The 23063-nt window shown below is 35.9% G+C and overlaps 2 protein-coding genes across 2 annotated transcripts in view; one reads left to right on the plus strand and one right to left on the minus strand.

Annotated features, from left to right (window-relative positions):
- Window positions 1-23063, plus strand: part of SLC25A12 (solute carrier family 25 member 12) — a 196309-nt gene that overhangs the window by 25434 nt on the left and 147812 nt on the right. The gene's annotated exons all lie outside the window — the stretch shown is intronic.
- Window positions 1-23063, minus strand: part of HAT1 (histone acetyltransferase 1) — a 62843-nt gene that overhangs the window by 12030 nt on the left and 27750 nt on the right. Inside the window, exons 5-9 of the mRNA XM_025850334.2 lie at window positions 13996-14175; window positions 13597-13718; window positions 12992-13096; window positions 12561-12667; window positions 1577-1728 (exon numbers count right to left, since the gene is read on the minus strand). Of these exons, the coding sequence (XP_025706119.1) occupies window positions 1577-1728; window positions 12561-12667; window positions 12992-13096; window positions 13597-13718; window positions 13996-14175 (666 nt within the window). The remainder of the gene's footprint in view (window positions 1-1576; window positions 1729-12560; window positions 12668-12991; window positions 13097-13596; window positions 13719-13995; window positions 14176-23063) is intronic.

Consider the following 23063-nt stretch of genomic DNA (forward strand, 5'->3'; position numbering starts at 1 on the left):
ATAGTTTTTTTGTTTGTGTTATTTCACTTACATATTCATTGGGGATGAGGGAGAGATTAGGTATAGGTAGATTGGGAAGATGATGTTTGAACTTTCTGGAAGGGACACCTGAACAAATGAATATCTGGCAAGGCAAAGATGGAGGAACAGGAGAAGGGGGTATCAAGGGCAAAGGGCATAGTTAACGTAAAGCGATATAAAAGGAAGAAAGATGTAGCATGGTTGGGAAATAACAAGAGGTTTAGTAATGCCAGAGCATGTAGGAAGGTAGCAGAAAGTTGAGTCTACCAAGATTGGTGGGGTCCAAATTATGATGGGCTCACTGTGCCATACCAAATTTTAATTCCTTTCAGAAAAAGAAAAACATGATTTTGAAAAATGTGTTCATATTCTCTTTCTTTTAAAAGCTGCGCTGTTGAATAAATTCTCTAAGGTTTAATGTAGTCTGGATATACCAAATATTTCTAAAACATATATTTATCTTAAAACCAGGAAGCTATTAAAGTGTTTTAATGTAGGAGAAGATGGTAAGTTTCAGTTCAAATTAAGCTGTTGAAGGTCAGTGACCAGGAAACATTTTTTACTTTTTTTTTTTTAAGATTTATTTATTTATTTTGGTGGCGGGGGAGAGAGAGAATTCTAAGCAGACTCCCTGCTGAGCAGGGAGCCAGATGCAGGGGCTCAACCCCACAACCCAAGATCATGACCTGAGCTGAAATGAAGAGTACTGACCACAGTACTAAGTGAAAAAAATCAGGAACTATAATACCTTAGAAGCAAGGTAGGAGAGGGTAACAGTATCATATACTAGTCCTTATTATTGGGATACACTTCACATCTCTTTCTTTTTTGAAAGATTTATTTATTTTGAAAGACAGCGTGCATGTGAGTGGGGGCCCAGGGTAAAGGGAAAGAAATCCAAACAGACTCTATCCTGAGCCCAACACAGGGCTCAATCCCAGGACCCCAAGATCATTACCTGAGTTGAAATAAAGTCTGATACCAACCAACTAAGCCACCCAGACGCCCCTCAGATACTTTCATAATCCAAATCCTACCCATTCTTCAAGGCTTAGATCAAATGCATCTCCATCCCATGAAAAACTCTTGATTCCCTTCCATACACAAATATAATAAACTAAACTCCCTCCTCTGAACTGCCAGATTATTTTTTCGTACCTATTTTAGAATATTTACTACTTTAAAATTCAAATATATAGAAGTATATATACTTCTCCACATGTATTAACTATTTTGCCATATCAAACATTTTTTTAAAAAGTAAAAATAAGGTCATACTATCCATTTTGTTCTGCTTGTTACACTTTAACATAGCCATAATATCAACTATCTTCCCCTTCTATTAATGAGGTTAAAATTAAATTGCCCTAACTCACAGACTAAGTGGTGTAGCCAGATCTTAACCCAGACAATTTGGATTCAGAGCCTATACTCTCAACCATTGCTACCTCCCACACATGTATTCTTAATGTACTTGCAATGTTTAAGTTACATACTTAAAAAAAAAAAAAAGAAAACTTCAAAACTGAAATTTTTTTCTACAAAATAAAAATACCTTATTTATTTTGAACTTCTGTTGTGCCTCTATCGCCATATCTTCACTGAATCCTTGCATCAACTTTTCCCGGGAAAAACAGGGCAAATCTTGACAAAGCTTCACAAGCACAAAGTCTCTTAATTTCACATAGCTTTTGGATGGATCTTCCGCTAAAGAAAAGGCAGAATAACATTTCCCTTATCCAACATAATTCATCATTTGCAATCTCAATATACATGCTAGGCTAGAAATACAAATATTCTTAAAAGAACCATACAAGGCAAAGGTTACAATGAGAAAGGATTATTCCTTATTAATCAAACAACAGCACCATTATCTTTGCCAAATAAAATTATAGGTGCAATCCTTTTGCAAAGACATATAGTATCTGTGAAATTAGAGCTACTCCTTTCAAATGTAAACTTTTTGATGGGTGTTATCTATCATATGCATCTTAGTTTTATTTTCAATTAAAGTAGCTATATAAACAAGCGATTCAAGTTTGGATAATCAATTCCTATTCTCTGATAGCTAAGGCTTCTGAAGCTCAATTTATAACTCCCTTACTTTATTTTTTTTAAAAGATTTTATTTATTTATTTGACAGAGAGACACAGTGAGAACAGGAACACAAGCAGGGGGAGCAGGAGAGGGAGAAGCAGGCTTCCCGCCGAGCAGGGAGCCCAATGCGGGGCTCGATCCCAGGACCCTGGGATCATGACCTGAGCCGAAGGCTGACGCTCAACGACTGAGCCACCCAGGCGCCCCTATAACTCCCATACTTTAATCCAATAACCAATAATAAAAAAAAACCCTCTTTGTTTTCACAAGCAAATCTTTTTTTTATAAGAATAAAATGACAATATGATTTTGATCCTTTCTTCAATGCATCTGAAGAGCATAGATCTTCCTTTATGTTTGTCTCTTATGTACATTAGACTATGTAGTAGATAAGGAAAACATCAAAACATGATGGGTAGAAAGACGACTACACAGAGAAAATCAGTTTGAGTCCCAGTTCTGTCATTCATAGATGTAGGACCATGGGCAAGTCACCTTACTTTTCTGAGCTCTTGCTTTCTCATAAGCAGACGGCTTGAAACAAAGAATGCTAAATGCTGAGCTAGTTCATGGATCATGAGACTTAATATTGTTATAATACCAATACTCTACAAATCATTCCATGCAATCTCTATAAAAATCCCAGTTGGCATTTTTTTGTTGCAGAAATTAAGTTTATCCTAAAATTCACACAGATATGGAAGGAACCCAGAATAGCCAAAACAATCTTGAAAAAGAACAAAAGAAGACTCGCATTTCCTGATTTCAAAAATTACTACAAAGCTACAGTAATCAAGACAGTATGGTGCTGGCATAAAAACAGATATGTAGATCTATGGAAATGGATTGAGAGTTAAAAATAAACCCCTACATTTATGGTCAATTATTTTTTGAGAAAGGTGCCAAGATAAATCAATGAGGGAAAGAATTGTCTTTTAATAAATGGTAGTTGGACAACTGGATCGCCACAAGCAAAAGATGAAGTTGGACCCCTTTCCTCACACTATATACAAAAATTAATGCAAAATGAATCATAGACCTAAATGTAAGGGATAAGACTATAAAATTCTTAGAAGAAAACATAGGAGTAAATCTTCATGACCTTTGGTTAGGCAATGGCTTCTCAAATAGAGCCAAAAGCACAAGTAACAAAAGAAAAAAATAGATAAATTGGACTATATCAAAATTTAAAACTTTTCTGCTCAAATGATACCATTAAGAAAATGAAAAGACAACTTACAGAATGGAGCAAATATTTGCAAGTCATATATATGACAAGGGACTTGTATCCAGACTTTATATGTAAAAGTTTTACAATTCAATAAGAAAAAGAGAACCCAATTAAAAAAACAAAGGATCTAAACAGACATTTCTCAAAAAGATATACAAAGGGACAATAAGCACATGAAAAGATGCTCAACATCATTAGCCACAAAAGAAAAAAATGCAAATCAAAACCACAATGAAATAAAATTCCATCCACTAGAACGACTAGAATAAAAAAGTAACAAATATTGATGAGAGTGTAGAGAAACTGAAACCTTTATACTACTGGTGGAAATGTTAAATTGGTACAGCCACTTTGGAAAATAGCCTGGTGGCACCTCAAAAGGTGAAACATAGTTATCAGATTTTCCACCATTTCTACTCCTAGGTATGTACCCAAGAGATATGAAACATAGGTCTACACCTGTACACAAATATTCACAGTAGCACTATTCCTAAGAGCCAAAAAGTAGAAAAAAAAATGTCCCTCAATTGATAAATGGATACATAAAATTTGGTATATCTACACAATGGGAATATTCATTGTCAATAAAAAGAAACAAAGTACTAATACATGCTATAATAAGGATGAACCTTGAAAACATGCCAAGTGAAAGAAGTATCATATATTATATGAACTTCAATGTCCAGAATAGGCAAATCTATAGAGACTAAAAGTAGATTAGTGGTTGCCTAGAGTTGGAGGGGTATAGGTGGTGGGGGGTGGAAGAGAAAAGGAGTGACTGCTAATGAGTACTGGGTTCTATTTTGGGAGAAAGGAATATTCCAAAATTAGATTATGATAATGGCTACACTGTAAATATTTCAAAAATTGTACAATTTAAGTAAGTGAATTGTATGATATGTTAATATCTCAATAAAGCTATTTATTAAAAAAAGTCTGAGCAAGGGGTAATGTTTTATGATTCTGAGTCATTATCCAATCCTCCATTCATTTGATCTGTATGCACCGAATATTATTTTTTTTTTATTTTGTTATTTGACAGAGAGAGAGAGAGAGCACAAACAGGGGGAGCGGCAGGCAGAGGGAGAGGGAGAAGCAGGCCCCCCGAGGAGCAGGGAGCCTGATGCGGGGCCTGCTCTCAGGACTCTGGGATCATGCCCTGAGCCAAAGGCAGACAATTAACCAACTAAGCCACCCAGGTGCCCCGTACTGAGTACCTTCTTAATGCCTTCTTCTGGTATTAACCATATACATGTAATTATTAAGTAAATATTATATGACTATTGCTTTAAAGTGAAATCCTGTCACTGTATCAGTTTGGTATGAAATTATGGTTTATTAGGAATGTACACAGATGATGAACAAAGTAACAAAATAACTTAAGTACAGACCCTGTCAAAAGCCAGAGACAAACAGGAAAACCTGAAAGCAGCAAGAGGAAAACCACTCATCAGAAACCACAGATGGTCAGAAGTCAGCGGGGTAATGTATTTAAAATACTGAAAGAAAAATAACCGTCAAACAAGAATTCTATATCCAGCAAAATTATCCTTCAAAATGAAGGTAAAATAGGGTGCCTGGGTGGCTCAGTTGGTTAAGCGACTGCCTTAGGCTCAGGTCATGACCCTGGAGTCCCAGGATCGAGTCCCACATCAGGCTCCCTGCTCAGCAGGGAGTCTGCTTCTCCCTCTCACCCTCCTCCCCCTCATGTTGCCTCTCATTCTCTCTCTCAAATAAATAAATAAAATCTTTAAAAAATAAAAATGAAGGTAAAACAAAGATATTCTCAGAAAAGCAAAGATCAAAGCAATGTGTCACTAGCAGACCTGCCCAAGAAATACGAAAGAAGTTCTTCAGGTTAAAAGAACACGATACCTCAAATCTATATGAAGAAATTAAGAACACTGATAATTAATTATGAAAATAAAAGTAAATGTTGGTATAAATATATTTTTCTCTTCTCTCAACTTCTTTAAAAGACAATTCCATTAAAAATAATTATAAAACCAATGTTTGGTACCTAACATATAAAAATGTAATACATACGACAACAGTAGAACAATGAGGGGAGGAAGAATAATCACAGTGAAAGAATTTCTTTATTTTACTGGAATTGAATATTAATCTGAGGCAAACTGTGATACATTAAGATGCATATTGTAATCCCCAGAGCAACCACTAAGAGAGTACCTATAAAAAAAAGTGAAAAACAAAAACAAAACAAAGGAATTAAAATTGTTCATTTAAAATATATGTATTTAGGGCGCCTGGGTGGCTCAGATGGTTAAGCATATGCCTTCAGCTCAGGTCATGATCCCAGGGTCCTGGGATCGAGTCCCGCATCGGGCTCCCTGGTCCTTGGGAGCCTGCTTCTCCCTCTGCCTCTCTCTCTCTCATGAATAAATAGATAAAATCTTTAAAAATAAATAAATAAATAAATAAATAAAATATATCTATTTATAGGGTGCCTGGGTGGCTCAGTCGGTTAAGCATCTGACTCTTGATCTCAGCTCACGTCTTGATCTCAGGGTGGTGAGTTCAAGAACTTTCACTGGGCTCCATGCTGGGCGTGGAGCCTATTTAAAAAAATAAAATAAAATAAATCTATTAAACACAAAAGAAGGCATCAAAGGAGAAACAAAAGTAGAACAATGAAAAGCAACATAGAGAAAACAAACAGCATGATGGGAGGCATAATTCCAACCATAGTGATAATTACATTAAATCTAAATATACTAAAGACTCCAATCAAAAAGCAGAGATTGTCAGTGGATAAAAAAAGATCCAACTATATGCTGTCTACAACAGAAACATTTTAGATTCAAAGGCTGACAGTCAAAGGATGAGTTTAAGCATTAGCACAATAAAAAACGGAAAAAATACAGTTCAAAAATGAAAGAAATTACAAGAGGAAAAAAAGGCACATTTTATAATGACAAGTTAATTCATGAAGAAGATGTTAAAGTTATAAAAAGACACACACAACTAACAACAGAAGCCCAAAGTAAACGAATTAAAAGCTCACAGAATGAGGGGAAGAAATAGACAATTCAACCAAAATAGCTGGAAAAGTCAATACTGCTCAATGATGGCTAGAACCACCACACAGAAAAATGAGCAAATCTAGAGAAGACTTGAACAGTTCTATCAACTAACTTGACTAGCTCGTAGTTAGGTAACAATTCACCCAACAACAGCAGAATACACATTCTTTTCAAGCACACATGGAACATTCTCCAGCACAGATCATAGGTTGGGCAAAAAATTAGTAAACAATGGCCCATTGGCCAAGTCTCACCTATGGCAACCACAGAACATACATGGCTTTGCAAAGCATAAGATATTACTTAGGCCTTTAAATAAAAAGTTTATGGACCTCTAAGGTAAACCATAAAACAAAACTCAGTAAATGAAAAAGAACTGAAGTCATACAAAACATGCTCTCTGACAACAAGAGAATTAGATATCAAAAGAAGGAAATTTGGGAATCCACAATATGTGGAAATTAAACAACATGCTTCTAAATAACCCATGGAACAAAAAGCCATTAGAAGAGATTTTGAACCAGGGCACCTGGCTGGTTCAGTAGGTAGAGCATGTGACTCTTGATCTCAGGATTATGAGTTTGAGCCCCACACTGGGTATAGAGATTACTTAAAAAGAGAAAAGAACAAGGTATTTTGAAATGAATGAAAGCATTTATGAAAATGTATGTGGGGGCGCCTGAGTGGCTCAGTTGATTAAGCATCGGCCTTCGGCTTAGTTCATGATCACAGGGTCCTGGGATTGAGCCTGCAATGGGCTCCCTACTCGGCGGGGAGCCTGCTTCTCCCTCTCCACTCCCCCTGCTTGTGTCCACGCTCTTGCTGTGTCTCTCTCCGTCAAATAAATAAATAAGATCTTAAAAAAAAAAGAAAATGTATGTGATCAGTTAAGACAGTGTTTATATTCATATATAAATATACATTTTACAAATAAATATGGAAGTATTTATATGTTTAAACGTCTATATTAAAAAAGGAGGACATCAAATCAAATTAAAAACCTAAGTTGCAGGGCACTTGGGTGGCTCAGTCGGTTAAGCGTCTGCCTTTGGCTCAGGTCATAATCCCGGGGTCCTGGGATCAAGCCCTGCATCCAGCTCCCTGCTCGGTGGGGAGCCTGCTTCTCCCTCTCCCTCTGCTGCTCCCCGCTGCTTGTGCTCCCTCTCTCTCTCAAATAAATAAATAAATAAATAAATAAATAAACAAAAACAAACAAAAAACACCTAGGTTTCAGTCTTCATTAGAATAAGAGCAAAATGAACCCAAAGAAACAGAAGAAAATAATAAAAATCAAAGTGGAAATCAAATAAGCCGAAAACAGAAAAAGTTTATGAAAACACAAGGGATCTTGTATAACCAAAATAATTTTGAAAAAGAACACAACTGGAATACTTTCCGATTTCAAAACTCAATAGAAAGGCTGAGGCACTACTGCTGCAGGAGCCACGACACCTAAAAAGGGAGCAAAGGAGGCCACAAAGGCCTAGCAGGCAGTACACGAGCCCCCAGGAAAAGGATACACAGCTCTAGGCTGGAAAGCAAAAGGCCAGGGAGGAGGAGAAGCAAGGAAAGAAGCTGAGGATAATGAAGATGACCACCAGCAAAGGTGTGAAATGGCTCATCAACATCAAGAACCACAACCGGGTGGCACAGATAATCAGAAAGGTAACACAGATCGATCTGGACAAGTCAAAGGTGCTTTCAAGGAAAGAAGACAGAGAGAAAGCAAAAGAGCATTACATTAAAATGCATTTAGTGGGAAGACAGAACAGGCCAAGGTTGACCTCACCTGGCTGGAGATCAGCCATAAAGAGCAGAAAGAAGTGCAGGAGGTCACCAGGAAGAAAGAAGCAAGAAAAGCAAAAGATGCAACTTTATCAGGAAATGAATGCAATTACTTACTCCAAATAAGTAAGCATGGCCTGTGGGAGGAAGTGGGCCCTACTGCCAGGACCTCTGTTGTGTCTTGCCCACTCTATGCTCTGGCGCCACTGATGCAGCCCCTCAGAGCTAGAAGCCCCCCCTATGGCCTGGGACCTCCTCTTCATCATCTTGGCACATAAATCATCTGGGGGGAAAGGAGAGCTGGGGGACTGGGAAGGGAATAGCGGCTATCTTTGAGACAAAAAAATGAGGACTGTATTTCCTATGTAACCAATGGAATGGTTTTGTCTTCAGAATTTAGAATCTCTGTTGGGAGGAAGAGGGAGTATATAGGAGGTGGGTTAAGAAGTTTTCATTTGCCAGGTAGATTGCACCGTAAGGGGCGGTTGTGCTGGGGTCAGCTCCTGCTAAGTTTGCAACAACCAGACCCGGACTGTGTTGCATGGGTGCTCACTCAGAGAGAGACTATTCTTCGAGTCCCTGAGGGTCATGGCTTGTCCCTGGCCAGCCTCCTCTAACTGAAGCCTCCTCTCTCTGCCTTTTCCTCCCCATTCCCAGCCACCTGGGCAGGGCCAGTATCCATTTTTAACCCTACTCATCCATCATTTCAAAAAACTTCTGTTTACTCTGCAGCACCCAGGCAAACTGCACTCCACAAATTCAATGTATGTATTCAGCATATTAATCTTCACGTTATCATTAAAAAAAAAAAACCTAACTCAATATAAAGTTACAGTAAACTAATCAAGACAGTATGATATTGGCATAAGGATAGACATATACAGATGATAAGAGTCTAGAAATAAATCTTTACATTTATGGTCAACTGATTTTCAACACAGGTACCAAGACAATTTAATAGGGGAAAAACAGTCTTTTTAACAAATGGTATGGGGTTAACTGGATAGCCAAATGTAAAAAGATGATTTTAGAAACTAACACACAAAAACTAACTCGAAATGGATCACAAACCTCAATGTAAGAGACTGGGAATAGGGACTGCCTGCAAATGGACATGTGGGATCTCTTTACTGTGATAGAAATATTCTAAAACAGGACTGTCGCTGCAAAACTAGGCAGACACACTAAAACTCACTGAACTGTACACTTAAAGTGGGTGAATTTTATGATATGGAAATCATACCTCAATAACCTCTACTAAGTGACAAAAATTCTCAAAGAAGCATCTCTTTAAAAAAAATTTTTTTTAAGTACTAAAGTACTAACAAATGAGGCTCAAGCTTATTCAATGTCAATTTTTCCAAGTCTACCTCTTCTAAACTGATTTAGAAAAAAGAACTGTGTTGCTAGTATCAATTTGAAATAAAATTTAGTATGAGTGATAGCTTAAGTAACTTATATGACCTCAGAAGATTAGGAAAAAACATATCCTAGAAAAAAGAATGACTGTTGAGAATAATCTAAAAACTCATGCCATATTCCTATCAGAAATTTTCACACAAATAAAAAAGGCAAAAAATTTCCATTTAGCTTTACATAAGCTGTTATAGACTGACAATATAAGGGGCCAAGTCACCATTTCAATATTTACGCACTTTAAACAAAAGTGTCAGACTGAAAATGAACTTAAAATAGTGATACTCAATAATTCATGACACCTTTCAATTCCTTTGTTTCTGTGCTACAAAGATAAGCAATACATTTAAAAGATGAAATTTTCTTGAGTATAAATTTATAGTGACATGCAAAATCAAAAACTGAATTTTTTCCAATACATCATCTAACAATTTAAGTGCTCCTCTATCATTTTTTAAAAAAAACCTCTCAATATTAATGTGCTAGATTAGAGATAAAATCATACAAAATGAGATAGCACAAACCACCTAAGTATAAAAAACTTATAGATAATTCTATATTCCATTCCAGTACTATAGGGCACATTTAAAGGACACTTATAATTAGCTCTTAATACACAACTGATAGATTAGTAATATTGATATATACTCCAGCCCAAGATCAGTTTCTATTGCCAAATGCAAACCTCTTCATAATTCTAGAAGAAACAAATCACTGATTCAATTTATAAGGTCACACAACTGAAGTGTACTCAAACGCTTTGTATCTTAAGATAGTGACATCCTCAACAGGAAGATGTACATGATATAAAGAACTGTCTTTCAGTATTTTACTTTAAAATTAAGTGCTAAAAAAAGAAAATGAATGGCAATTACACCACAAACACCTATCTATCCTGTAACACAGGCCTGTCAATGTTAACTTTTAATTATTACTATATCTGGCTGTATGTCAAGTAAGCAAAAAGCCATCTCTATATAAAGAATATTCGGAATTGCAAAGGGAGATCCAGAACCTGCTAAAGAACCACAAAGTTAAAAATATACATACAAAATAATGGAGAAACAGGAACTAAAATGACTAAAAAGTGGAAAATTCTGTTATTTTCTTTTTTAAAAAGACTGGGTATGGAAATCTAAAAGAAATATCTTCATGAAAACAGCTGATAAGGCATTTTTAGTAATTTATAATGCTGAGAAATGTTAACGCTGAAAATAAAAGCTGATACCTAGTTTTCAAATTCAGAAGTCCTTTAGCACGTTTAGTCTTTTCTCTTTGGAGACTTCAGTTTGCAATGAATAAAGGCTACCACTATTGATGACTCTTCACTGAGATTTAAGAAATAAAATTCTTTATCTGCTAATTGGTGCTAAGTATCAAGGACTTTATTGGTTGGAGTAGACAGAAGAAAATGGTTAAGAGGCTTCACAGAAACAACTCCTGCTGGCACGTTACCCACTAGAGAAGACAAAGACTACTTATGTGAACTCTAAGTCTCCAGATTAAAATCACCAAAAAAAGTCCCTTCGTGTAGCACCAAGTCCAAGCTGTATAAGGTAAACAGAAGTGAAACAATTTTTAGCTTAGTTAAAAAGAAGTGTAATCATTTTTATTGTTTCTATAATTTTTCACTTAGCTAGTAAAGGTGTCACTTAAACAATTTGTAACTTTTGATATAAACCAACTTAAGCAGTTACTTCTTTATCTCCCAAATTTCTAAACCATTTCACAGGAGCACGAAAGTCAGATGAAAAAATAATTCAACTCTATAAATATGGAACTCCCTTTTAAAAACAAAATGTTTTTTATTAATCTACAGGATCAATTCAGAATCTCTTTTGGAGTAACTTTATTTACTCTGGACAAGCAAAACCACTACATTACATGAAAAGCTAATAATCTGCCTGTTAGCCTATTTATATTCTTTTCACAAGCCTACTTATATTCTAGTTAGTCCCCCATCCAGTAATTTTTTTTTTTTTTGGTGTCTTCAAACGAAGTGGTAAAATAAAATGCCAAAACAGCATTTTTTTGAACAAATTAAATTTTAGTGTGTGTTAAGCATTGCAGTTTTTATTTTTTTTAAGCATTGCAGTTTTAAAAACAAAAATGTACTCAAACTGTTATGAATTAATAAAATGTAATACCTAATTTGGATATGAATATCTGGTATAATATTTTTCATGAAGAAAAAAAAAGGGTGACTTTCAGTTTAATCAGCAACTTTCTGAGTTAACAAATTTGAAACAGTGTTACTCAGGGGAAAGAAAATAATGACAACATAAATGTTCCGGGGCCACTTTGTTCTGTGGTAGCTCACATGTTTACATACTATTATCTGTAACTCCATCTAATGATGACTTTAAAGAGGACAGTCTCTCTCTTTCTCCTAAGAATCCTATTCATAATACTTCTTCTCTGGCTAATTCATAATGAAAGATGTTTCCAAAACAAATAGGCCTGCATTTCACCTTATAAACTACTGGTGTGAAGGCATGCATTTTAGGAATAAAAAACACATGCCTTAAGAAATGTGTATTCTATTCAGGAATTATTTGCCTTGGTTTTTCTTTCTCAGTAAGGTTTAGAATATTCTTCCTCTACATGAAAATTAGAGCAGGGCCTCTGAGCAATGCAATGGTTGGCCAAATAAACTGAACTAAGTCACACCACACTTACAAAGTACATATGCCTGACCACGATTTGCCAATATACATTCAATTCATTATCTTCAATCTGTTCAATTCATAAAGCACTTCTTACTTGGATATACAATCCAATCACACCAAAGGCTTATTATAACTTAAAATGTAACCACATAAGCCATCTTTACACAGTTCCAAAAAGACCCCAAGAGAATGCTGCTATTTAAAACAGAACAGTTATTTTTGACAAAACCAAAATTAATCAGTAAAGAAGAGATTCTTTAGAAAGGCTCTTTCAGTAACAAATCAAATTTTACATACCTGTAATATCAAGAACAGAAGGAGATGCAATGTAGTATCTATGAACTGTTTCAAGAAGTTGAGCACCATGGCCTTGACCTTGAAATGGAGTCAGTATCAGCATCTGACTACAGTAAAGAAATGATTGTAAAATTAAAATATCACAACATGATCTGTTTAAAAATTGCAAATCACTGTAGTATGAAGAACATTTTAAAGTTAGTGGGGTTTTTTTTAGTCAACCTTCAAGAAATCCAAAAATTACTGAGATACTCAAAATTGGTTTAATCTTCTACACTGTTTCAAAGGGAACAATGAAATAAATCAGTACATAGCCAATGAATAATGGTGATTTTTTAAAACAAATCAACACTATTATAACAAGTATTGGAAACTTCAGCAGTTCCTTCTTCTGAAATAAAAGACAAGGCACGTGTTATACCGCCAATTACCTTACACGTGGCCGGGTTTTGTCTGGGTACACATAGTAATTATAGACTGTCATGTAGCCTACGGTCGCAAAGAGCGTAGCTCCATCCTTATTATACTTCTCAAATCTGCAGATAAAACAGAAAGCCAAGCAGGTCAATTACAGTCGCGCTCCCATGCAGTGTCCATTTTCTTTTCCATTCTCTGACTGAATTTTCAGTGTCAGCAAGCTACTCTGTGAGGGCCCAATGGGTACACCTGCTATGTTCTGAATGTACAATTCACTTAATTGGTGTGCAGCAACTTGGATAAATCAGACCTCTTTACATCACTTCAGTGCACTTGCCTATTATAAAGATGAATAGGTGGCAAGTAAAAGAAAACACAGGCAAAGCTCATTTTACTGTTTAAGCCTACATTCAGGGTCCTAACGGACAACAGCATTTAATTCAGCTCTATTCTCAAGGTCTCCGAAAGCATAATGAAGGAAAACTCAAGCCTCATAAACAATAGTTTTTCTTTCCTGGGAAAAATATCATTATACTGTCCCAATAATTGGGCCGCCACAATTAAAATGCTGGCTTTGTGGAGGTAATAAGGTCTACTGTTGCTTTAGAACTGTACTTACACTAGAAAGTAGTGCCATCTTTCATCATCCACGTCAATAAAGCTAGCAGTTTCAATAAACCACATCAAAAAGGTCTGAAGCCTTTCATGATATTCTCGAAAGCCTCTACATGTCATGTCAGCCTAGGGAAAAAGCCAGGAAAAGTCAGGTGAAACTCATCACAGAGGTAAGTGAAAGTCTGTAGAACACAAAACTATCCTGTGGGAAAATGTTTAGAAGTCTCAGATTAAAGATGTGTACACAGACACACACACAAAATAGATCTTTGTTTTTAATCCTGACAGAAACTTGTTTCCTGAAGCTAGAAATGAGTCACTGAAAATAACACAACAAAACAGCATACAGGTTTCAGGCAAATGGAGCACTTTTTACCCAAGAAATATTCAGATTTATCTTTACCTTGTATATCTGAAAGGTAAAGTTTTCCCCTCCTGTTGGACTGAGAACAGAGTATGTATGGAGTAAGGTTCCAAATGGCTTGAAATCAACTTCTTTTTCCAGCAAAGAGAGAAAATCATTTGTGTTTGTACAAAATCCAGGTGGGATGATTTGTCTAATTTTGCCCTCAACATCATCTGCCTAAAGAATAGAGGTTAAAAGACATAAGAAAAAATTCATAACAAATTTGACTTTTAGTTGAATATGCTTAATTTCTTTGAAATGGACAAAAATCACAAAACTGCAGTTCACAGTTAAAGAAGTAAACACATTGAGAACTGGGAAAGGATGAATTTTGTGTGCACGAAAGACTATCACCCAAATCTGAGCAGAAGTATATACAAAAATAAAAAAGAGACAGGTAGCCTGAAATCAAGTACAAGAATGAGGACTATGCTACTGAAATTTCTAACAGCATCTACAAAATACTGACTATATCCTTTCAGGACAATTTGAACTGGCCCAAACAAAAGGCTGCTTATTATTTTATGTATGTCAAGGAGACGATATTATCCAAGACATGAAAAGATCACAAGCAATGGTAAGGTGAGGCTATAGTCTGACCAAACGAAAAGCAAACTCACAACGAACAAGTAGACAGGTCATAACTCTTTCATACATTAAACTCAGTATTAACATGACAATTTAAAAAATATACCCATTTAGGACATACATAATTTATATGAATGGATATATTATCCACTCATCTCTATAATGTGACACAATTTTTATAGACTTGGATTTGTGACAGTAAAAAGAGACAAGCCTGGACAACAAAATTAAACTCAGAGACTAAAATTACCCTTGTTAAACAACCTCAATGAATGTTAAAACTATCAGCTGAGCAGACTTCATAATCCCTTTCAAAACCCCAAAAGACCACTTGATTGAATACATTTACTACTTCTCTTTAACCATGAATATTTGATGAAGTCTTACAATAAAGTATTACTGCTTCTCACCAGGCAATAAAACTTAATGAATTGGTCTCAACTTAACAAAACCTTATCCCTCAATACAGTCCCTAAAAGCCTGACATTACATTCAACAAAATGAGCTTGCATTCTATTCAAACTTTTTCCTGAACAATGAGGCCAGGTTTTTACTTAATGGAGTTTGCCGTGAGTTCAGCTGTAATGTTTGTATTGTATCTATTTCCACAAGGACTGACACAAGAACACTTTGTGTTAACTTACTAAGCAGCTCTTTCATACCGTTTACATGCATGATGGGTATTAGTTCTAAACCAAGACCCTTGCTACTTAGCATTCAAAACAGGGAAATTAAGATGCTTAGGACAAAATACACTACAAAAGGCTAATACAACATGCTACTAATTCCTGTCCTTTCAACCATCTTTTAACTAAGTAGAAGCAATGCACCTGCAGATGAATAGCACTTTTTTATCATTCAGTTACATTTTAGGATAGAGAACCAAGGATGGAGTTTATCACAAACAAGTTTTATTTTCAATGCTCTGGTACCACCAACATTTATACATAACTTGTTTATAGCTATAAAAAAAAGAAGAGCTATTATTTAAAATATAGCTCTTCAGTATTTTACCCAACAGCTTATTTCTAATATGTATTCATTTACCCTCTAAACCAAATAAACTGCATTTGATATTTTTTGTTTAAACTGCTATCTAATGTGAAGAGACTATCTTAAACATATTTTATAGAATATATACAATTTCAATAATTACCACAGGAAACTGTAATAATAAGGGATAGTCTTAATGGGTCTGATGTGTGGCAATTAAAATCCAAAGCAGTAATGGGTAAAGTAGTATAATTTTAGTTCAAGGTAAAAAAAGTCAAGAAATGCTTTTTAAATAAAGAGGTTTATAATCTATCAGTTTAAAACACTTCAAAGCACTTATAGTGTATTTAATTCTAACTTTTAAAAACTTCCCTCTATCCTGTCTTCTCAACAAGGCATTGCAAAGTATGATCAAATAACTTCACACATCTTGCATCAAATGTGCTTCAAAGATTTCTTAGAAACTAAGTTTCAAGTAGCAGTTCTGGTGGAAGACAGACCAACCCAAAGGTTTGAGCTCAACAAAGTTGAAAGAGAGTTAACTTTCAGTCTTCAAAGGATACCTATATATTGTAATAAATATCTTCAAATAAATATTTTGCTTTGGGCAAGTTTACACATTAAGAACTTTTACAGGAAAATAAAAGGCTAAGTTTAAAAACAAGGACTCTGTTATAAATAAGATTAGAGAAAATGTGTATCAGATATATTACATAAAATATAGAACATAAAACCAAAGGGCTCTTCAAACCTAGAATTCAGAATCTTGCTTCACTAGAGGAAAAACATATGCATTTCTCTTTAGATTCTGTTTTAAGAAAAAAATCCTATAACCACTTGTTTTAGAGATCTGTACTCTTCTAATTTAGTTCAGTTAAATATTCATTTTTCATATTGGATTACTGGCCAGATAAGAAAATCATCACTACAGAGAAACTCATCTCATCAATTTGAAAAACACTTTTATTTTTAAAATTTTAATTCATTTATTTATTTTAGTAGGCTCTAAGCCCAAGATGGGGCTTGAACTCACAACCCTTAGATCAAGAGTCGCATGCTCCAGGCACCTGGGTAGCACAGTTGGTTGAGCATCGGACTCTTGGTTTTGGCTCAAGTTGTGATCGCCAGGTCATAGGATCGAGCCCCACATTGGGCTCCATGATCAGCATGGAGTCCACCTGAGTTTCTCTCTCCCTCTCCTCCTCTTCACCCCACTCTCATGCAAGTGTGTGCACATGCTCTCTCTCTAAAATAAATAAATCTTAAAAAAAAAAAAAAGGTTGCATGCTCTAGTGACCGAGCCAGACAGGCACCCTCCTTTCTCATCTTTTTAAAATTCAATGTTGAATCAAAGATTAACTGAAACCTTTTAGTTCCAATGCTTGTAGCTAAAAGTTCAGATTCTATTTCTGAAGATAACTGAAAAATTCCCTACCTGCAAGGATATTATTTTAAACTTCAATTAAACTTATGGAAAAATATACTTATAGAAAAGATAAGGGGTGCCTGGGTGGTTCAGGTGGTTAAGCATCTGACTCTTTATCTCAGCTTGGGTCTTGATCTCAGGGTCATGAGTTCAAGCCCTGCAGTGGGCTCCATACTGGACATGGAGCCTACTTTAAAAAAATTTTTAAAAAAACAAACCTGTGTTTAAAAAAAAAGAAATTAAGCTGAATAGATCAAGAATCCAGAATACAACCTGATCTATTCAATTAATAAAGACATGGCTTACAAATGTTTTCCAAACATTTAGCAATAGCTTTTAAAAAAGGAAAGTATAAAGGTAACTATTCTATTTAGTTTTTAGGTCAGTCATGATGAAATGTTTTAGACTGTATACTCTCTCACTATGGTCATTTCAACTTCCAATGTTCTGTACTTTGTTACACATGTCATGTTCCCATGAAGCCATTTTTGCTTTTCCTCATCACTGCATAAAGAATGTGCCTGAAAATAACTGGTAGTCTGCTATGATATAAACATGTTTACACTTTATTTGTATTTGTCCACATTTGAAAACCAAATTACATCTTTAGGATCTTTTCCTAAATAGCACCATTTGTGTAAATTTGTCTATGGTGTTATTTTTGAAATAGCAATTAAAAAAGGCATGTTAAGTAGGTGGTCCTTTTACATGGCTAAAGTGGTAGGCTTAATTAACATTGACTAGAATTCTAAGATTACCTAAGATATGCTACAAAAACAAGCCAAAAAATTTCCATATCTACTTAATTTGCTCAATCTTACATTACCTGACAACATTTAAGCTGTGGAAATTTGAGTATTGTTAGAGAAATTAACAGTGTGAATTTTTTCACTACTGGAAAAACGAAGGCGGTATTCTGTGATTTATACTGCATTGGTGTTTTGCTACCTAAACTCACATATAAAATTCTAAGACAGAAATCTCAATATATAATTTTAAAGCTTTTCATATATTTTATAAAAAGCATTACTCATGAAAAACAGTTACAATTATCAAAAAAAGTACAGTGAAATATTACTAACCTACTAAAGATTATTTTTTCATTTCAAGATTAAATTTTTGTTAAGTACACAGGGTTTTTCTATAAGAGGCTAAAGAATCCAGAATTTTTTTTTTTAAGATTTTATTTATTTATTTTGACAGAGACACAGCGAGAGAGGGAACACAAGCAGGGGGAGTGGGAGAGGGAGAAGCAGGCTCCCCGTGGAGCAGGGAGCCCAATGAGGGGCTCGATCCCAGGACCCTGGAATCATGACCTGAGCTGAAGGCAGAGGCTTAATGACTGAGCCACCCAGGTGCCCCTCCAGAAAATTTTAAAAATCTGCTCTCATCTACTCTCAAATTTAATCCATATTAGTGGGAGACAAGGATAAAACAGACAACTGAAGTTCACAGATAATACAAACTGTACCCATGTATTTCAACTTCCTCTGCCAAACCTTTTCCCAGAAATGCTAGCAATTAGCAAGACTGAACAATCTTAGTCATACACCCTTACACTAAAAGGCAATGAAATTAACTCAAGAGAAAGCAGGAGGCTCTGAAAAGTGTAAGATGAAAGAAACTGAAGACAACACAAATAAGTGGAAAGATATACTGTACTCATGGTTTAGAAGAATTATTATTATTAAAATGTTTGTACTACTCAAAGCAATCTACAGATTCAATGCACCTTCCCTCAAAATGCCAATGGCTTTTTTCACAGAACTAGAACAAAGAATCCTAAAATTTGTATGGAACCACAAAAGGTCCTGAATAGCCAAAGCAATCCTGAGAAAGAACAACAAATCTGGAGATCTCACGCTCCCTGATTTCACAGTATGCTAGACTACGAAGCTGTAGTAGTCCAAACAGTATGGTACTGGCACAGAAACAGACACAGAGATCAACGCAACAGAAGTGAATGCCTAGCAATAAACCCATATATATATATGGTTAAGTAATCGACGACAAAAGCAGCAAGAATAAACAATGGGAAAGACAGTCTCTCCAATAAATAGCATTGGGAAAACTGGACAGCCACAGGCAAAAGAATGAAACTGGACCACTCTTGTACATTATATAGAAAAATAAATTCAAAATGGATTAAAGACTTGAATGTGAGACTTGAAACCATAAAACTCCTAGAAGAAAACATAGGCAATAAGCTCTTTAACACTGGTCTTAGCAATATTTTTTCAGACTAGTCTCCTCAGGCAAGGGCAACAAAAGCTAAAATAAACAAATGGGATCACATCATTATACTAAAAAGTGGAGATGGGGCGCCTGGGTGGCTCAGTCTTAAGTGTCTGCCTTCTGCTCAGGTCATGATCCCAGGGTCCTGGGGTGGAGCCCGGCATCGGGCTCCCTGCTTCTCCCTCTCCTCCCCACACCTGCTCTCTCTATCTCTGTCACTATCTCTCTCAAATAAATAAATCTTAAAAAAAAAAAAGCGGACAAAAGTGGAGAACGCGCATACACTGTTGTTGGGAATGTAATTGGTGCAGCCACTATGGAAAACAGTATGAAGGTTCTTCAAAAAATTAAAGACAGAACTACTACACAATCCAGCAATTCCACTTCTGGATATTTACTGGAAGAAAATGAAAACATCAATTTGAAGAGCTACATGCACCCTTGTGTTCACTGCAGAATTATTTACAATAGGCAAGATTTGGAAGCAACCTAAGTGTCCATCATAGATGAATGGATAAAGATCAGATATATGTAAATACACACACACACACACACACACACATACACACACACAAATACATGCATACAATGGAATATTACTCAGTCATAAAGAAAATGAAATCTTGCCATTTGCAACAACACAGATGGACCTACAGGGTATTATGCTATGTGAAATCTAAAAAACAAAACTAACTAATGAACAAGACAAAACAGAAACAGATTCATAGATATAGGTAACAAACTCGGTTACTGGACAGGGGAGTGGGTGTGGGAGTTGAGGGGGTTGGGCAAAATAGATGAAAGGGATTAATTAGTACAAAATTCCAGTAATAAAATAGTAATGGGGGGACGCCTGGGTGGCTCAGTCGGTTAAGTGGCTGCCTTCAGCTCAGGTCATGATCCCAGGGTCCTGGGATCGAGTCCCGCACTGGGCTCCTTGCTCAGCGGGGAGCCTGCTTCTCCCTCTGCTTGCCACTCCCCCTGCTTGTACTCTCGCTAACTGTCTCTCACCTATGCTCTCTCTCTCTAGCAAATAAATAAATAAAATCTTTTAAAAAAAATAGTAATGGGGATGTCACATATAGCACAAGGAATGTAGGCCATAATATTGTAATAACTTTGCATGGTGACAGACAATAACTGGACTTGCCATGGGGATCATTTCATAATGTATAAAGATATCAAAAAAAGGAATCACTATAATGTATACCTAAAACTAACAGGATACTGTATGTCAATTATACTTCAATTAAAAAGGGGGTGGAGGATCAGAAGGGAAGGGAGGGAAAAATGAAACAAGATGAAACCAGAGAGGGAGACAAAACATAAAAAACTTTTTAAGATTTTGAGAGAGAGAGAATGAGAGAGAAAGAGAGCACATGAGAGGGGGGAGGGTCAGAGGGAGAAGCACAGTCTCCGCTGAGCAGGGAGCCTGATGCGGGACTCGATCCTGGGACTCCAGGATCATGACCTGAGCCGAAGGCAGTTGCCCAACCAACTGAGCCACCCAGGTGCCCCAAGAAACTCTTAATCTCAGGAAACAAACTGAGGGTTGCTGGAGTGGTGGGGCATGGGAGAGATGGGGTAGCTGGGTGATGGACATTGGGGAGGGTATGTGCTATGGTGAGTGCTGTGAATTGTGTAAGACTGATGAATCACAGACCTGTATCCCTGAAACAAATAATACATTATATGTTAATAAAAAAAAAAGAGAGGTCAGGAGGTATTGATAAAAGCAAAGGTCAGAGACAACCATAAGAGGAACAAACCAACAGTGTTCTAAATAATCAAGCTTATTGTAGTAAAATTCAGAATTATTATGTTGCCTTTAAAGATGATGGCTAGTGGGGCTCCTGGGTGGCTCAGACGGTTAAGCAGCTGCCTTCGGCTCAGGTCATGATCTCAGGGTCCTGGGATCGAGCCCCACATCAAGCCTGCTTCTCCCTTTCCCTGCCGCTCCCCCTGCTTGTACTCTCTCTCTGCCAAATTAGATAGATAGATAGATAAAGAAAGAAAAAAAGAAAAAAAGAAAGAAAGATAGATAGATGATGGCTAGTGGAGGGGCAGCCTGGGTGGCTCAGTCGTTAAGCATCTGCCTTCGGCTCAGGTCACGTTCCTAGGGTCCTGGAATCGAGCCCTGCACTGGGCTCCCTGCTCAGCAGGCAGCCTGCTTCTCCCTCTCCCACTTCCCCCTGCTTGTGTTCCCTCTCTAGCTGTCTCTCTGTCAAATAAATAAAATCTTAAAAAAAAAAAAAAAAGATGATGGCTAGTGGAGATGTTTTACAAGCATCTTAATTGTGACTAAAAACATTTACATGCAACTGGAGAACTGAGCTTGGAAAAGAAAAATGGATGATGAAAGATTAATGTAATGGCAAATTCTAATAAGCAAATTAACTTCTAAGCTGATGTGCTGTGGTTTCTGACCACCTCACCCAAAAGAGTGTATTTTTCATACACAAAAATAACACTATATTTTATAGTCTGTGAAAACTCAAATATGACATATAATAGTCTCAAACATAACACATCTAAAACAAAAATCTTGATTTTTTTTTTCCTATTTAGACCTACTTCTCCAATCTTCCCTATCTCAGTTTATAGTACTACTATTAAGGTTAAGCAATAGGGTACTCCTTGTTTCTCTTTTCTATCTCATTATATTTAATTCAAAAGTAAATCCTACTGGCTCTACCTTCAAAATATATCCTCAGTCAACAAATAATTACATTGGCTCCTCTTCATTCAGGAACCAACAAATGTTTCTTCGTAACACTACTTTACTATTTGTTTATTGACTGTTCCTCCTAGGTAGAATATAAGCTCCATGAGAGGAATGATTTTGTTTTCTTACCACTCTTTCCCTGGCATCAAGAACACAGAGGCACTGTGGAATGAACATTGTCAATGCAAACTGAGATAGAAGAGGCAAGCCCATTTCCCCCACATCCACTACCCATTCTTTTTTTCTAAGGGGAAAAAAAGTCTTTGAACATGTAATTTAAATAAATGATCTTCAACCATGAAGCAAATAATCCTACAAGAAGACATCATAAAAGATTGATTCCTTACTCCTAACACAGTACTTCTAAATGGGAAAACCTGGTTTTCAACAATGAAGCAATTAGAAGTCAATGCAAATACATAGCTATTTTCATGGCAAATGAAAGATTTACCAATAACTAAGTCAATAGTTCCTTTGGAAGAAATCAATTCAGCACTATCAGCTGAAACTTAAAAAAAAAAAAAAAGACACCAAAACTTTCAAACAACAGTGAATTTTGTACAACACAAGGAAAACTACTACCTGTATTTTTAATAAGAGTATCTAGCTGGGATTGAGAATTTAACAATCTAATAAGAAGCGTATGATTAGGAAAAAAAACTCCACTTTAATAGCCTATATTATATGCTAATTTATGTAGCATTGTGTGAATTTGGGCAAGTCCTTTATAATGAAACACAATTTTAAAAAATTAACAACAACAAAAAAACCAAATCAACCAGTCCCAAGTCATGAGAAGTTTTAGTCAAAAAAAGATGGGGCATGAGGTTGGCAAATGATTTAAGTCAGAAGTTTAAAGTCAGTTAAAAAACTTGAAAAAGTTGGTTTAATTGTTAATGTGTTAGGAACTGCTACTTGTACAGGAGGAAGTTATGATATCCAGTATGCAGTAATACATAATATCTTTGCCTAGTTATGTGAAGCACAGTATTCTCAATATGACAGATCTGATCTGATAAAACTTCCTGAATATTCAAATTCAAATGACAAGAGATTTTATTCTAAGAATGCAATTTCCAATTTTATAAATGTGATTCA

This window comes from Callorhinus ursinus, unplaced genomic scaffold (assembly GCF_003265705.2).
Source record: "Callorhinus ursinus isolate GAN/ISIS: 27379988/994484 unplaced genomic scaffold, GSC_fseal_2.0 scaffold2, whole genome shotgun sequence".
Lineage (NCBI taxonomy): Eukaryota > Metazoa > Chordata > Mammalia > Carnivora > Otariidae > Callorhinus > Callorhinus ursinus.